Source organism: Poecilia latipinna, unplaced genomic scaffold (assembly GCF_001443285.1).
Source record: "Poecilia latipinna isolate Pla-1442-1.1 unplaced genomic scaffold, P_latipinna-1.0 Scaffold901, whole genome shotgun sequence".
NCBI classification, from domain to species: domain Eukaryota; kingdom Metazoa; phylum Chordata; class Actinopteri; order Cyprinodontiformes; family Poeciliidae; genus Poecilia; species Poecilia latipinna.
Window position 1 is genome coordinate 111654 of NW_015113517.1, and position 16607 is coordinate 128260.

A 16607-nucleotide genomic window follows, 5' to 3' on the forward strand; every position below is an offset into this window, starting at 1 on the left:
TTTTTTTTTTTTTTTTTTTTTTTTTTTTCTTTGAAACCAGTCACAACATGATCACACACATTCACAGGCTTCTTCCACATCTGTTTGGTGGGCACCTGCAGCTTATTAAACGTAGGCTCTGTCAGATCATTACTAAGAAGCATGTTTTCACATAAAACGTTGAGTTGCTATAAATGAATATTTGAATCTTTGCAAAGTCCACAGCTCCTCGCAAAAGCGTGCATAGGCAATCCCCATTTCACATTTTGCGATTTATGTTATGGCATTAACACAAACTAATGCATAATGTGTAAGAGAAAGTAAAACGGTCTTTCAAAAACATCTGACAAGAGCAGCAGGCATATAGTCAGCCTCCTTCTGCCCTGACAGCCATAAATAAAGATGTGCAGGGCTTAGTTACAAAACAATACCCTAAGCTTTAAATATATAGTAAAATAAAAAAAAAGAACTATTCAGTCCATTGTGTATAAATGAAAAGAGTAATGTACAACTGCAATGCCACAAAGACATGGCCACCACCTAAAATGCCAAGCCAGGAAAGGTCAGCTTTAATCAGAAAAGCAGCCAAAAATCTGGGGAAGCTCAGATGAAAGAATCTTTTGGCTGGACAACTATTAGTTTTGCCCTTTAGAGAAGTGCTGGTGTTTCACATAAACTGCCAATAAGATGCATTAAAGTCTGTGGCTGTAACGTGACCAATTGTGACAAATTTCAAGCGGTGTCAAACATTTTTGTAAGTCACTTTGTAGGCAGAGTTTTTTTTCTTTTTTTTTTTTTTTTTGTAGAAATGTCCACATAACACCAAATTGCATAAATGAAGTAAGGGTGGTAGCAGAGGGCAAGAGCTTTGATTTTTCTGCAGAAACCTCCCTCCCAGGTGGCGATTTGTGTGCTTTGTCTTTGCAGCCTGTTAGTGTAAACAGCACATAATTGCTGTGCTGTCTGTATGCAACCATAATTGTTCCTGATTGTTCCGTTGCCTTCGTGCTGTTATGTAAATAAATCAGACACAGAGGCTGTCTCCGAAGCCAGTGTGTCATTTTGTCAGAGAAATCCCGGAGATGTAATTTTTGTTTTCGTTTGTTTAGATCAGCTTGAGATTTTTGAACATCTGTTAAAATCTGCGGATCTCTTTTGTCTTTGCAGATAATTCCCAGTGAATTACCTGAACTAATGAAAATCCCCTCTCTCTCTTTCATCCCTACTGCAAATTTAGAAAATGAAATATGAATGAGGCATTCGTTGGCTGCTCCTCTGATTATCCTCCTCTCTCCTGGAGCTGATCGCCTGGGATCTCGTCGTTAAATCTATCTGACTTACAATCCATGTACTTTCCACGCTGTCCGGATCAATACCAACACTCAAAAGGAATCTATTATTTCTAGTTTGTAACAGCAGGGATGAGCAGGGTTTACATGCTTGTCTCCCTTTGACTGCAAAATAAACCTTTTGTGGATTGTAGTATTGCAATGATTTGGTTTTCTCATTATAAGACCTAATTAAGCCAAGAATCCCTTTGGGATTCCCATGAATGAAAACTAATGGGAAACAACAGCAAAAACAGCATATCCTTCATTAAATGATTTACATATCTCATAAAATAGTTTATTTGGCTATTAGTGAAGATATCCGGGTTATTCTTTTTTTTTTCTCTCTCTCTTCATGACTGCTGGTCTTTCATGGCCATTATACGATTATTTCCTCTAACCACAGACAGTCGAACTCTTCTTGTATATGAATCACTACATGGTGACATGATTGAATGAAGGATGTCGGCTTCATCCCTTTTACTGAGAAAATCTTATTTATTATTAACGGAGCATCTATAGTAAGGCGTGAAACTCACTGATTGACTCAGATGAACTAGTTTTCCTTTCGTAGAAAAGGATCAAGGCAGATAAAGGTGTTGGAAAAATTTCCAATTTTTTTCAGACAGACAAGTGCCTGAGCTAGAAAAACACCAGGAAGTTGATTGTTGAGCAGAATTTGCCATTTTTGAATAAAAAAAAGAGAAAAGAAAGGGTTAACAATGTGATTTTTTTTTTTAAAAGGCTGTAATTCTATCATTCATTGAGGTGGAGATGATGGAGGATTTGACTGTGTCTGTAATTTTTTGTGATGCAAAAAGACACATATATAGCTTAAGGTTCTTTTATTTTCTGCAGTCATTTTTCTGTTTAAACATTTTGTTCTTGGCAGCTCGGTTTCAGTTCACTGAATATGGGAGCCAGAGTTGCACGGTATTTTATTTCTGTTTTTAAATTAAACTTGGCAGGGAGAGCTTTAGATAATCTCTGCATAGTAAATGTCCAACTCCAGCCAAATTTCACTGTTGCTTCCCAGTCCATGAATCCCTATTTACCTTGACACTAGGAATGAAAAGAAAACAATTATGAATTGATTGGCTTTTTTAAACACAGTGTACAATTTGTTCCCTGTAGTTCTGTCACGACAACAAATTGTCCCAGAAGTTATTGCGATAAAACATAATGTCTTGTTTTGAGACCATTTTCAGTGGTGATGGCATAATAAATAAACAAGACAACAGAAACAACACATAAAATAAATTATGAAGTCTCTGTAAACAAAACTGTCCTTCAAAAAAAAAAGTGCTGGTTGAGACCAAAGCACCAGACTCAAGACTGTTTTTACCTAGTTTTTGGAAGAAAGAAAAAGAGAAAAGAGAAAAACGATAAATCATTCAAATGAAGCTTGTGTTTGTTTTAATTTATCATGTGATTATTTGATTTATTTCTTATTACGACAAGCCTGGTCTCCCATTTATCATTTCCCAGGCTCCCCTGGAATTAATCATAGAATTACTGAGATATGATTGACAATTTCTCTCACATTAGGTGTCACTCCCAAGGCTAGAGAGTCGTCAGAAGGCTCCCTGTAGCTTACACGCATTAATACAGGAAAGTAAAATTTAGTTCATTAAGCAGCTGTTGAATAATGAAACTAGCACTGTGTGATGCCTGGAGTCAAGTTTACACAAGGAAAAAAAAAATCTCTGAAGCTTCTGTTTAACATGTTATTGTCAAGCTGCACTTTATTAGCAGCTTTGACGAGGAGAAGCCATGAACAGATCTGTACTTTTGTCTCATCTGAAAGTGCTAAAAGTCAGCAAGAAGGTTCACTTTCTCTTTTCATACTCCATTTGTTTTGCTTTGAAGTTGAAGGTCTGAATAATAAATTAGAGTGAGTCAGAGGCCCTTCCACACCTCCATCCTCCACCACTGGAATTTCATCAAGCTGATTTTTTGGCATTTGTCTGAATTTCTAACGTGCTTCATTCAGTTTGTGGGTCAGCTTTCCTGTCTGCCAGGCTTAATTAAGCTAAAACAGTAACTAATAGAGGCTATTATTATTATTATTATTATTATTATTATTATTATTATTATTATTATTATATTTTTTTGTTTAAATCATGCACTAGGTAACCCAGCTTGTGACTGAATTGACTTAAAAATTATACAAGATGCAAATTGAACACATGCATGTTCATCAACTGCTCTTTCTTTCTTTCCATGTTCAGCCTCTGGAGCTGCAACATTCAAATCTACGCAGTATTTTTGTTCTCTAAAATGTACAAATGCATTTACAGACTTCTTGAATTTGAGCAAATCAAATTTGTTCAGCAAGAAAACAAGTCTCGCACCAAATGAATTAATGGCACAGTAGAGGATCTGTGTTGCTTTGCTTTCACGCGGCCAATGCTGGCAGTGAGAGGCACACAGTGATTAGGCGGCAGTAAACTGTGAACATAACATGTTCTGACTCGAATTGGAATCGTGTTTTTTTGTTCATGTCCCGCCCGTCTCTCCGTTTCACCAGGATTTGGGAACATCTCTCCCCACACAGAAGGAGGACGGATCTTCTGCATCCTCTACGCTCTGCTGGGCATTCCCCTGTTTGGGTTCCTGTTGGCCGGTGTCGGCGACCAGTTGGGAACTATTTTTGGGAAAGGCATCGCCAAAGTCGAGAAGATGATTGTGGTGAGCAACGCTGGAAATTATTATTATTATTTTTTTTTTTTTTAAATTTGGGGAATAATCAACATAACAAATGCAAAGCACTGAGGAGAGCAGTAGAAACCAAACTAGATACTGTTTGTCTGAGAGGACGAGAAGAGGGAAAGGATTCGAGATGAGGCCTGATTTATTCAAGTGTATGCTATTCCCTGCTGTCCTCGCCCACTCTTCAACAAGAAAACTAAACCAGCCATATGAGCAGCAGGTGGAGAGGAAACCACTTCCCAGTGAGACTCTTTTATAACCCTCCCCCTTGCTTTGTACTTCACCACTCAGCTCATCGCCGAAAATTACAGTGGCTTTACAGTAAATGTGTTTTCATTTAAGAAATAGGAAGCCCAGTCAAACCCACATCTCAGGAAGCAGCCAGCTTCCCAGATTGAGCGAGACGGTCGCTAGCGTATGGGATGTCTGACAAGCCGGTCAGACAGACAGACAAACAGACTGATAAATTGATCTTTGATAGACTTGCTGTGTGGACAAACACAGCAGGAGGGCAGGACGTGCCACTATTCTCGGCGCTGTGAAAGGCAACAACGTCTGATAAGAACAACCTTCTGATTGCAGATATGTCACAACTGTTTTATCCCTGAGCCGGTGCTTACTGTTGCGGGGAAAATAAAGGGTTTCAATTAGGTGTTATCACCAGAAACTGGGGCCACAGCCAATTAATCTCAGGCACCACTCCATAGTCATTTGACTGGAGGCTGATGGCAGATTATACTCTCCCCAATTAAAGCCCAACATTTTACAGACATTTTCCGCATGCGCACTTATTCAAAAAGACGATTCAAGCTTTCCGTTTTGGAGCAAAACCAGTGGCAGTGGCTATTTTTTTTTTTTTTTTAACACCCAGATACTTGACAGCAACAGGTTAATTATGTTACTGATTCATTGCACGCTCTGTCTAGAGCAGGGAAGGTTGGAGGGTCATTCAGACAATAGAAACAGATGGATTACTACGGTCACTGCTGTGGGGGGGAAATGCTTTACAGCAACTCAGCTTTATCAGCCTCCCTTGGGAAAAAAATAATGCTTAGTTTTCAACCAATTTTAGCATAGCACATCATCTTTAAAATTTACTGTATTCTATATTTATGCACAAGGCACCAGAAAAGGATCAAAAACTCTGATCTGAGGTCCGTATGCTCTTTACGCCTCCCCGTAGACATACTGTTCTTAGATCTTACATAACCGGGGGAGGAAAAGGGCATGATGCTATCAGCATGAAGCCAGCTGAAGGAAGTCATCTCAAGTGGAAAAGCTACCCCAGACATCAGTTGCATGCAGAATATGTTTCAACTCGCAGCAGCCGTGAAGGAAAAGAAAGACTCCAGCTTTCATATGAAATTAGAGTTTTTGCCCATCAGACTTACTGCTGAGTTCATTCAGACATCTACTACCATGAAGGCAACTGAAATAGCAAATAAATTGTTTTTTAGCAGATGACAGGTATGAGAACATGTGCTTGTACCTCATCCTGATTTGGAGGATTCTTCCATCTAGCTGGGAAAGCATACCGCATGAACTCTGCAGCATTAAATTTAGGATATAGTAAAGCAAAACTTTACTTCTAGAAAGACGCAAACTATGCGAATGAGTAACGGTGAAGCAAATACAACCTATTAAGAAAAGATTCATTTTCAAATAACGTGACACAACACGAAAAAGTTCAACGGGTGTGGCATTTTGGGAAACGCTTTTCTGCTCTGGTAAAATGTTCAAACCGTCAATCGCCTTGTCACTCTCTCTGAGGTGTGAAACTTCTCAATGGTTTCCCTTTTTCTTATCCTTTTTTGTCAGAAGTGGAAAGTCAGCCAGACAAAGATCCGCGTCATCTCCACCCTGCTCTTCATCTTGTTCGGGTGTCTCATCTTCGTGGCCCTGCCAGCTGTCATTTTCAAACATATCGAAGGCTGGAGCACGCTCGAGTCCATCTACTTTGTCGTCATCACCCTCACCACCATTGGTTTCGGAGACTTCGTGGCCGGAGAAAAAGGTCATCTGACCGAGGGTACGTGATTTCGTATCGCGGCATGTCTTTCATTTGCCTGACTGACACCTCTATTAAAATCAGTGTATTTATAGCAAAGTCTGACAGCTTGACTCAGTGGATGGGCTAAGTAGCAATGAATCTCCCACCAGACAGTTTTTTTTCCAATCCTTATACTTCATTACCGACTACAAATGGCGGCTATATGTTCAGCTTTCCCATCTGTTAAATCTAAGATTCTTTCTGAATTTGCTACTCATCACCTAAATGGGTCTTCAAATTTCAATGTGATGAGTATGGACTTGTTTGGATTCAGATAGCAGAGTCATCAAATCAAACTAAAAAACTACAAGTCCAATAAAATTTGCTTTTATTTACAAGCTCATTGTACCACATAAACAAGCAACTAGGCAAAATCCAAAGCTAAGTTATTCCAAGTCGCATATGGTTCAGTTTAAAATTTGTGCTTTTGGATTACAGGAAAATTTTGTTTAGTTACATTGAGACCCAACAGTTTTTTCTTTCTCAATTTACACCACCGAAAGGAAGGAAAAGGTGCTGGAACAGCTGCTGGACGACATGAAATCATATTTCCTGTGTCACATATTGGCTCAGAAAGGCTTCAGCTTCGCTGGCCGTCTGGTCTGAGGTCAGACGGCCAGCGTAGAACGTAGTGTTCTACGTTTGCAGTAATACCACATGTGCTGTAAACTTTGCAGTACCAAAATTAATTGAAAATTACATGAAAAGCAATGGCGTGAGCCTCGTTATAAGAACGATTACATTACGAAACAGTGGTATCGTCATTCTGCAAGAGATGCACTGAGAAAATGTCTCTTGATCACAGTCACCCAAATTTTAACCTGAAAATCCCGGACTTGTGGAAAGTTAATAAAACAGAAGAATTTTCCAATCAGTGAAGCACCGTACTAAGTTCTAACAGCATGCAATCTTTTCCGCTATAAAACAAAGTCAGAAGAAGCATAGAAACTGCTTAAGAGGAAGGTCCTAATGTCAATATAAGGTTAAAGCTGCTTTACTATTTTGATCCTAAATACTGCGTCTATATCAGTGCTACTTCAATAAATAAAAGCCAAGAACATGTAGGTACAGTTGAATATTTGAAAATAAATGCTTTTTAGGGGATTATTTACTAGTTACTAAATATTTTTTAAAGTTCTAATAGCAGCCTGGAATACAGCAGAAATGTGTCTTTCAAAAATAATTGGTTTTGAATGCTGTTAGTGTTTTTAAAAGACAGTTCAACAGGTTAAAAAGATGAAGAGTTGGATTTTGACTAATTAAATGGTATTTCCACTTAATTACATTCAGTCTTGCTGTGTAAATCTGAAACATCTGAAACAGAGACAGGTTGGAGGTTTTGATGACATTTTGGAAAATTTTGTTTGAATAGTGATTTTTAGTGACAAGATCCTATTCATATAAAGTCAGTACAAAAACCTCACCAAAAAAGGTTTGGAGGCACTGATTAATTGTACAGTACAGAGACGTTTTCTCCTGATATTAAAACCTGAAGCCGGTGACTTTAATATTTTGAATGAGTTTTTGGAAATCAGAGCTCAAAAACATTTTGTCAAATGAACTGATTCAGCTCATTCTGGGTTGCAAAGTCTAAGTTGTCCTTCTGTATGTCATTAAGCCCTGCAATCTAAAGTCTGCAGCAGTTGACGTCTATGAAACTGAGCTTTTGCTTTCAAACAAGACATGCTAAGATACATCATTCACAAATTCCTTATGTTTTTATGACCTCATACTTTAACATTTTAGCATATTAACTCAGCTATGGAATAATCAGACTTCTTTTCAGTTAATCGTTCCGTTTCTTTCTTACTAAAGTAAAATTTAAGCTTCGGGTGCTCTTCAACACATAAGTACCGAGTTAAACATTTTTATTTTTTTATGAACTAATTCAGATACTTTGCCTCGTTTGGTTAGCTTGTTCCATAGGTTTGGTTGTTTCTTGTGAGATTTTGCAAACTTAAAACATGTCAGACCTGTTTTTGGGTGCCATTGTTGCCCATTCTATTTCTGGATGATAAATTGTGACTGCTGACAGGCAGATGTTATTCTTAGTTGTGTTGCAACATCTTTGATGAGTTTCCAAGCACTCATGCAGTGACTTGGTTGGATTGAAGCTCCTCGTAAGGTTCACCAATTTGTCATTTAGCAAAATTTGCAAATATGTTCCCACATGGGACCAAGTTGATAAATGAATTATTCAATTATTAAAGAAATATTGTTGGCTGATACTAAAATTTACTAATATTTAAGATTGACAAGAAAAATACAAAACAGAAAAAAAATCACAGAGGAGTCATGGAATATCACAGAGAGTTTCTTTCACAGAAGAAGGTGAAAGAAACAAAGTGGGGAGAACTAATGGAAGGGAGGCCAGGAGACTTAAGTGGACAAAAAAATAAACAGAAAGTAACACTAATCTAAAGAAATGAGTCCAAATGCACTGACAATAATAAATACATAAAGGGACTAATGCAACTTAAAAAAAAAAAACAAGATATGTCTATACAAACAACAAAGAAAATCAACCCAAATTAGGTCCAAGATTCAAACACATCATGACAAAAATGAAGATTTAACTACAAATGGTCATGCTAATGCAGTAAGTGAACCTGGCAGGACTGAATGAGAGCCAAAACTGGAGAGAATAAAAGAGAGACACTAGGTGTGTCTTCATTAAAGTTTCCGCATGTGTGCGTGTGTGTGTGCGTGCGTGCGTGCAGCAGGCAGTTAGTTCAAGTTGACCTGCTTGGCAGATAACAAGGCAGAGGCAGATGGGAAAAATCACAGACACTTAGCTGCTAGATTAAACTTCCCTGAGCAGCCCTAGTGATTATCGATTAGATTACAGCACCTGCATCAGCCTGCAGTAGTTACAGTAAACTAATTAGCTTGGGATCCTCTTAGTTAAACATGCCCTGTAATGGGCACCCACACATCACTTTAAGCGTCTTTTGCTCTGTAGCTTTTATAGATATGGTGTTGTTGGGATTTAAATACAGATGCGTGTACAAGTACAGCTCAGCAAGTTTCACACTCTTCATAGATTTTTAAAAAATAAACATCCTCTCCTTTTGTTGCTTGTAGCTTATTCTAACAAACCGGCTGACGGTCATCATTATTAGATTTACACTGAATGAACTGATTGTTTTGCAGTTTAATAAAAAAAATAAAATAAAATCCTTTAGGAGATGTTTGAGTGATTTCACATTGTTCTCAATTTTGATCCTGAAAACACCCCAAGGTATTCTTATTTTTTTCTGAGAATGCATGTTCAGTTTTAAAAATTAAATGTTATATGATATTCTGCTTTATATGAGAGTTTTATGCATGTTAGTCCGCCATTCTCTTGCGATGAAGTGCTAATGAAGTTCTGATATCCGAGACAGATGACTTCTCTACAAGACTGACAAGCCAACTCTCCTTAAGTTATAAAACTAAATTGCCCAATTTATTTAGCTCAAGTAATTTAAAAGACCAAACAGGGTGCTCCATTGTATCCCAATTGTTGTGTTGATTGTCTTACAGGCGTTTCAGAGAATCTCGAGTACCTCGACTACTACAAGCCGGTGGTGTGGTTCTGGATCCTGGTGGGCTTGGCGTACTTTGCAGCAGTGCTCAGCATGATTGGAGACTGGTTCAGAGTCATCTCTAAGAAAACTAAAGAGGAGGTATGAGCTATTGAGGTTCAAGTTTAAGAAATATATCTGAAGATCAAAATGTTGCTTCTTGCAGGTGGCTCAGGAGTCTTTGTACCTGATGAAGCTCTATAGAAGTACAGACAATTTACCATTTCCTGCAAATAAGTGAAAACATAAAGATTTCATTGCTAAATAAAGTATTTTTTTTTTCCTTACAGTGATGTGCACAACCAGGTATGCATGAGCATCTCAACAACTGTGTCGTAATATTAGCCTACCTTCCATTAGAAAGCTGTGAAGGGGTTTCTGGTTTTATATTTCCCCCAAATAATCAGTCTGTTTTGCTAATCAAGATAAAAGTTAATGACTTGTAGCTGGCTGATTACCCATCACCGAGATTCTATAAATCCATCTGAATCAAGTTTCCCTCAAACAACAAGTTGATTGGCTCTAAAAACTTACTTCAGACTCATGCTGCACATGTGGAAGTTTAAACATTGATAAATAATCGGACATAAAGTCAGACTGGAGCTGCAGTAAGACACTCTCTGCTTCATTTGACTGGGAAAAAAAATATGAAGGACAAATATTTGGAGAGCGGTTACTGATTTAGTAACACTCCATTGTATACAATTGAATGAAATAAAAGCCACTTTTTGAAAATATTTTCTGTTACTTGTAATTTTTAGAAAAGTAAGCAAGAAGATTCAAATTGAGTCTGGTCAGGAAAAAAAAAAATTGGAGATTTTATTTTTAAGCCGTTATCACCCAGCCTTAATATGTGTTATAATAAAAAGACCAATAGTGATCTACATAATATATCAAAAATATGATGATATCTGACAATTAAACAAAGAATTCAATGTTATGCTGCCGTTTTGTGCCGACCTCCAAACATCTCTTCACCGTCACGTCGGCAGTGTGTCTAATATGTTGTGTGTAGAGATATTTACAGTAAGCCTAAGACCACAGTGACCCCACTGTTTACGCCCCTCAAGCCATGAATCTGAAAGTGATGTGGATTCATCCTGCCCTCGCTCTGTGAAGTAAATACAGTCTCACACTGGCCGTCTGCTGGAGCTGAGTAATAGAATACCTTGCTGTTACGGCAGGCTCATAACTCAGGCAAAAAAAAACCATTAAAATAAATAAATAAAAGCCACACATCCACATACACACGTCTGCTCTCCTCCTGAATTCAAAATCCTGCTGCCCATCTTATTTCCTTTGACATAAATAAGACAGAGCGGTGGCTATTTGGAAGTATGCAGCCTTTTCTGTCCTTCCGCTGGCATATTAAGTGTACGACTGAGGAGGCTGGGAGCTGTGCAGAGAATCAAATCATTGGGAGAGGAGGTTTTCAGTGGGAGGTTGCTGGAAGGAACGAGCGTCGATGATGAGCAGGAGGAGAAAACGGGTAGACAGAAGCTGTTTTCTCTTTTTTTTCACCCCTTTCCCCCAATGTGCACACACATGTGCCATAAATTTCAATTCAAGTGCCTCTTCACCTCACTCTTCACCTCAAAGGCTGCTAAATAAATACGGACCCTAGAGAAGGAAGGCTGATGCAATATTAAGGTGAAACCTTTCAATAACCATGGACGCACTCGCTGTCTGTGTCTATAACACAGACTGTGTGCACCTTATACTTTTACAAATCTGTACCAGAAAACTGGCTTGTGTTATTCAATGATGCCCTGGTCAGTAAGAGATATAGAATAATAAAACTAGGCATGACGACTGGGTGATAGTGACTGCATAAAACTTTACAATCAAGGCATTCTAGGCCTTAGAGACAAACCCAGTGGGCACTAACCCCAATATAAATATTGCATTATTATGAATATTGCACATCATCCCTTATAGATCTGTGCATGAATTGAGTCGGACAGCGAGGAGCTGCAATTCTAAGAAGAACTTGTTTATTGCACCAGTCTCAAAAACATCATCCTTGGATATTGATTTCTTCCTTCCCGTTTTTCGTAAATCCTCACATCTGCAGTCGGCCACTGTGAAGAACGAACAATAACGGAGAACAACGGCGCGTAAGGTTATAAAGTTCCTCCACGTGGTTTGCTAATTGGAGCACGGGCGAGGCATGTGGGAGAGCGCTGGAGGAAAGAGCTTTTCAACAGCTGTCTGAGGAGATTAATGGACGTGCCATTTATGATCTCAGAGTGAACTTTTTCGTCAGCTGCGCGCATTAAAGAGGCTGAAGATATTAGTCGTGGTCAGCATGGTAATCAGTGGGCGACTTTTGTTCTTTTAATACCTTTCTGGGTTAAATGCTTCAGACATGATTTCATCCATTAGCAGATAGTCCAAGTTTGCTAACCGAGTCGAGGCTTAGATCACAGAGCAAAACTCAGTGAGTCTTGAATGTTAATAGTTCACTCAAAAGCATCTGGGGTTTAGTCACAGCCTTAAGTAGCTCACTTTACTGGGCACATTGAGCTAGTTACATCGCGTTTTCTTAGAGACAGTGGTATTCAATATGATGAGGCCGTTTTGTCAGATTAAAAGTTCCCTTTGAAAATGTATTACATTTTCTTTACTACCCACTTGTATTTTGTATTAAAACAAGACGTTTTAAGTGAACTTGGATTTTTGATTGCAGATGTGAAAAATTACATACTGCATATGGTTTACATAGATGGATCATTTTAAAATGCTTTGTACTCTGAACTCTGGCATGCTGACAAAATTGTCATTTTTGATGATCTTTGTTCTTTCACACGGTGCTCCATCCATCATGATGGAAAATGCACACATAATCAATAAATTGTGCCCAGATTGCTTGATGAAGTTGCTCTTGGAGGACGTTTTGCTGCCAGCCTTTGTTCGTGCCAGTAATCAGAGTTGTGAGTGAGCCCTCTCTCTTCAAAAGCAGTCTATTTCTTTGCCTCAAGCTTTACTTTTGCTTGATACAGGGCACAAATAGTAGCTCTCGTCTTTCCCAAATAAATATTTGTTCAAATATTTTTACTGAATTACAGTCTGTCCTTAATCTTTTCTGAGACAGTGGGGAACTCTTTGGCCAGAAACCATTCTGGTGCTTCTTGGGCATTTCTTAATCATCTTGAAGTTTTCTTTCCCGTAACTGAACTTCTCATTTCCACATTCATGATGACTGAGAAAACTATTGTTTTTAGATGTAATGTCCTTAGCGGTTTAAATAGTTATGAGTCCATTTTGATGGAAACGACAGTAAATTCAAAACTGAGTGAAAAAAAAAAAGTCTAAAGCCAGGTTGTGTATTATACTCCTGGCTTATAAAATCCTCATTTGTTTTGGTGCAACATGACGACAGACATTGTTTTATGCCTTGGTTTTAGATAAAGTAAAATGCACAGACAGTGCTGGTAAAAACAACACGGTGAAAGAGATAATGAGCTGTTGCCTTTACTGACAGAAGCCCTTGTGGCACAAACACCCACACCATGTTCAAAGTCACTGAGATCCAAATTCTTCCTAATTTTGATACCCAGTTTGAACATTTAGATGTATAAATGCATTAAGTTTCTGCCATGTATATGGCTAAAATTGTGGCCTGTGAGTGTGTTTTGGCTGAACTAGATGTTTGACTCAATGGATCTGTCCTTGGGGTTAAATCTGTTTCTAATGTGAGCAACAGACAAAGAGCCATTTGGACATAAATCTTCATTTTGTCTCTGCAGGTCGGGGAGTTTCGTGCCCATGCTGCTGAGTGGACGGCAAATGTATCAGCGGAGTTCAAAGAGACCCGCAGGCGGCTCAGCGTCGACATCTACGACCGGTTCCAGCGGGCCGCGTCCATCAAGCGCAAGCTGTCGTCCGAGCTGGGAATTAACGCCACCATGAACCAGGAGATGACCCCTGGGAAGAGGACGCTGTCAGCCAACCTGGGCGAGGACAAAGAGACGTACCCCTCCTTGACGCTTTCTCCAAGTCCCGTCCCGGGTGCTCTCACCAGGAACGGCAGCTTGTATCTGAACGGCCTCAGTCCAGATTACGCTGATCGACAGGAAATCGCCATAATCGAAAACCTCAAATGAGTATCAGTACAATGAGGGAGGAGTCATTGCATTGAGCGTTGCAGCTGTGAGACTGAAAACAAACCAGAGGATTCGGTGATCATTGACTGACGCCAGACATTGATGAGGTACCTGAACGAAGCAGATTGCTTTCCCGCGATTTAAACACCCAAGCACAGATAAATCATCAAGCTGTTCGCTCTTGTCCATGTTTATCTCTTCCACAGAAAGGAAAGAAAACAGATTGCATTGAATCTGTAGAAGAAGTCAGACTTTACCGAAGATCTGTTTGTACCTGAGCCAAATGGAACGAGATTGAATTTAAGGCGCAAGTTCAAACGCCGCTGAAGCTGGAAGGAGATAAAAGTCCACCCTGAGGCTGCAGGCAGCACACTCGTCTTCTTTTTCACAGTATTCCCTGGGAAACACAAAACATAAGAAGCAATAGAGGGATCTGCACTCACCTGGTGACAGCCACCCTAAAACGGGGATCGAATCAATGATCCCCAATAGTTAAAAAACACCAAATTATCGGCCATGGGTCTATCCTGTGGTTCTTTACGGGCAGAAATCCTGGAAGGAATGTTCCTTTTCTCATCGCTCCTCTTCTGTTTACTTTATCTGCCTTGCATTTGCCACTTAACCCTTTACTAAAGAGACGAATGTTGACATGTTTGCTTTCTCCATGAACTTCTCATCCCGAGGGATAATTCACTGGTGCCTTATTGAAAACACTGGACATGCGAGGGCAACAAAAGACTCGTGTCCATCTTCTCATGTGTTATTTTTGATCACAGTAGTAATAAGGACATTTTTGAAATGCATCGTGGACAGTTAAAGAATTTTTTTTAAAATACTTATATAGAACGTTTATAAATGAAAGCGGAGAACATAATGTTTTAAAGGTGAATGTGTTCTTGACACACTAAATAGCTGCATACTGTAAAGTGTTTCAGACATCAAAATCCATCCCCCCCTCACCCCGAGTCAAAGTACCATCTGTTTAGGTCTTGGGTTTGAATAGAGCATCAGCTGGTCTGTATGAGTTATTTGTATTAATCTTCTCTGAGATTTTCCGAATGAGTAATCACACATCAGCCATAAAAATTAAATTTTGTTTTCCACAGAAATTAATGAATACTTAGTGCCTTGCAAAAGGATATTTACACCTTGAACTTTGTCGTATTAGAACATACTTTTTAAACAAAAAATACTTTACAAATAAAGACACAAAGCTGTGGCGTGTATTTATGTTCAGCTCATAAAAGTCAATGTTTTTCCTGAACCACACTTTGCTGCAGCTGCATTTCATTTGAGGTCTGCCAGATTAGAAACATTTATTCCAATATCAATAATTAGCAAAATTGCGCAATCTTGTTCAGATTGGATAGAGAATATGTGTGATCATCATTTTTTAAATCGTTCCACAAGTTTCCCATTGATTTAATTCTGGGATTTGACTGGGCCCTTCTGTCACGAACATGATTTTTCTCTATTAAAACCTTGGTTGCAAGTTAAGAGTTGCTGAAAGCTGAACTTGTACACTAATCTCAATTTTTTATTTTTTTTTGCAGACTCATCAAAACATCCACACAACATGATTTTTCATCTGATTTGACCAGACAGCCTGTGCTCAAATGTTAGCCGTTCGCTTGTGGTAAACTTTAAATAGGACCTGCTACAGCTTCATTTTGACATTGCTTTGCTCCCTGACACTTTTACAAAAATGGAAGATTTGTGAAGGTCACGACAAACAGTCGTAAGCATGCTTACCGTGCGTCATTTTCCTTCAACTGCTCAATCACTCACCATATTGGTCCATCACATGAAATCCTAAAATATGTTGAACTTTGCTGTTGGAATTTGACAAAATGTGCAAAAACTGAAGAGGTAAGAATGCTCTTGCAAGGCACTGCATGGTGCTGTAGCAGTAAAGTCTAGGGGCATTTGAAGCACATTTGTTGCTTTGTTTGATTGAATTTGTCTGCGAACATTTCTTCGGTTAAAGTAGATGGAGTATTTAATGTTTTGCCAATACTGAATGTACACCACACGAAACCTTTCATTTAGCCTGCTGCATTTTGCAGCAGCGACTCAATAGCCAATAAGTCAGCAGCAAATGAGGTGCTGCACTTAGGAATGGACGCACTGAATGAATGATGCCTTTGAAAATTTGTGCATCTATCTTTTAGGCCCACTGGGTGATTACTGCAGCAAATCATGCTCCCTCCCCAAGTGTCCCAATCTTTTTTTCTTTTGACACTTTTGTTTTTAGTCTTTCTTTGACATGTTGACCTGCAATGTTATACTCTGACAGCAAATACTTAAAAAAATGATTTTACATGTTACTTGATATAATTTATAGAAAAGTCACATAATGTGTTAAAGACAGTTGATAAATTATTATTATTATTATTGGAGTACTCAAATGACAGCAGAACAAACAGATTCACATGGCAGAGGGGAGGTCAAAATGGAGAGGGGAAAAAAAGGCGCAAACTTACAACAAATGAGGAAACATGAGAGCCAGGATGAGAGCAAAAATCAAGACTTAAATACTGGGGAATGTGATCACTGAAGTGAACACAGATGGTCTAATTAGCAGAATGGATGTCAGCTGTGAGGGTAACATGCAGAGGTAACTGAGGTAAAAAGTGGAAATGAGAGTCCTCTGGAAACCAGGTTAGACTACAAACCAGAAAGAGGGCACAACCCAGTAAAATGAATTAAGATTGAAAAAAATGAAAAAAAGTCACAGAAATTCAGAAACAGGTGCAACAGGAACATGATTTAAATACACAGAGAGCTCATGGAAATGTTTTTTTTTTTTTTTTTTTTTTTTCAATCTTTAAAAGAAATAATTAAAAAAAAAATAGCAACAACGGCG

At 38.7% G+C, this 16607-nt stretch overlaps 1 protein-coding gene across 4 annotated transcripts in view; it reads left to right on the top strand.

Annotated features, from left to right (window-relative positions):
* LOC106957408 (potassium channel subfamily K member 2) overlaps window positions 1-16204 on the top strand; it is a 34716-nt gene extending 18512 nt beyond the window's left edge. For 2 of the 4 annotated variants that reach the window (XM_015048741.1, XM_015048739.1), the window contains exons 4-7: window positions 3838-3998; window positions 5838-6048; window positions 9595-9737; window positions 13385-16203. In XM_015048741.1, coding sequence (XP_014904227.1) covers window positions 3838-3998; window positions 5838-6048; window positions 9595-9737; window positions 13385-13741 — 872 coding nt within the window. In that variant the 3' untranslated portion in view covers window positions 13742-16203. Of the gene's footprint in view, window positions 1-3837; window positions 3999-5837; window positions 6049-9594; window positions 9738-13384 lie in introns of all 4 variants that reach the window. The other 2 variants (XR_001426943.1, XM_015048740.1) reach the window with 2 other exon arrangements.
* The last annotated feature ends 403 nt before the right edge of the window (window positions 16205-16607 follow it).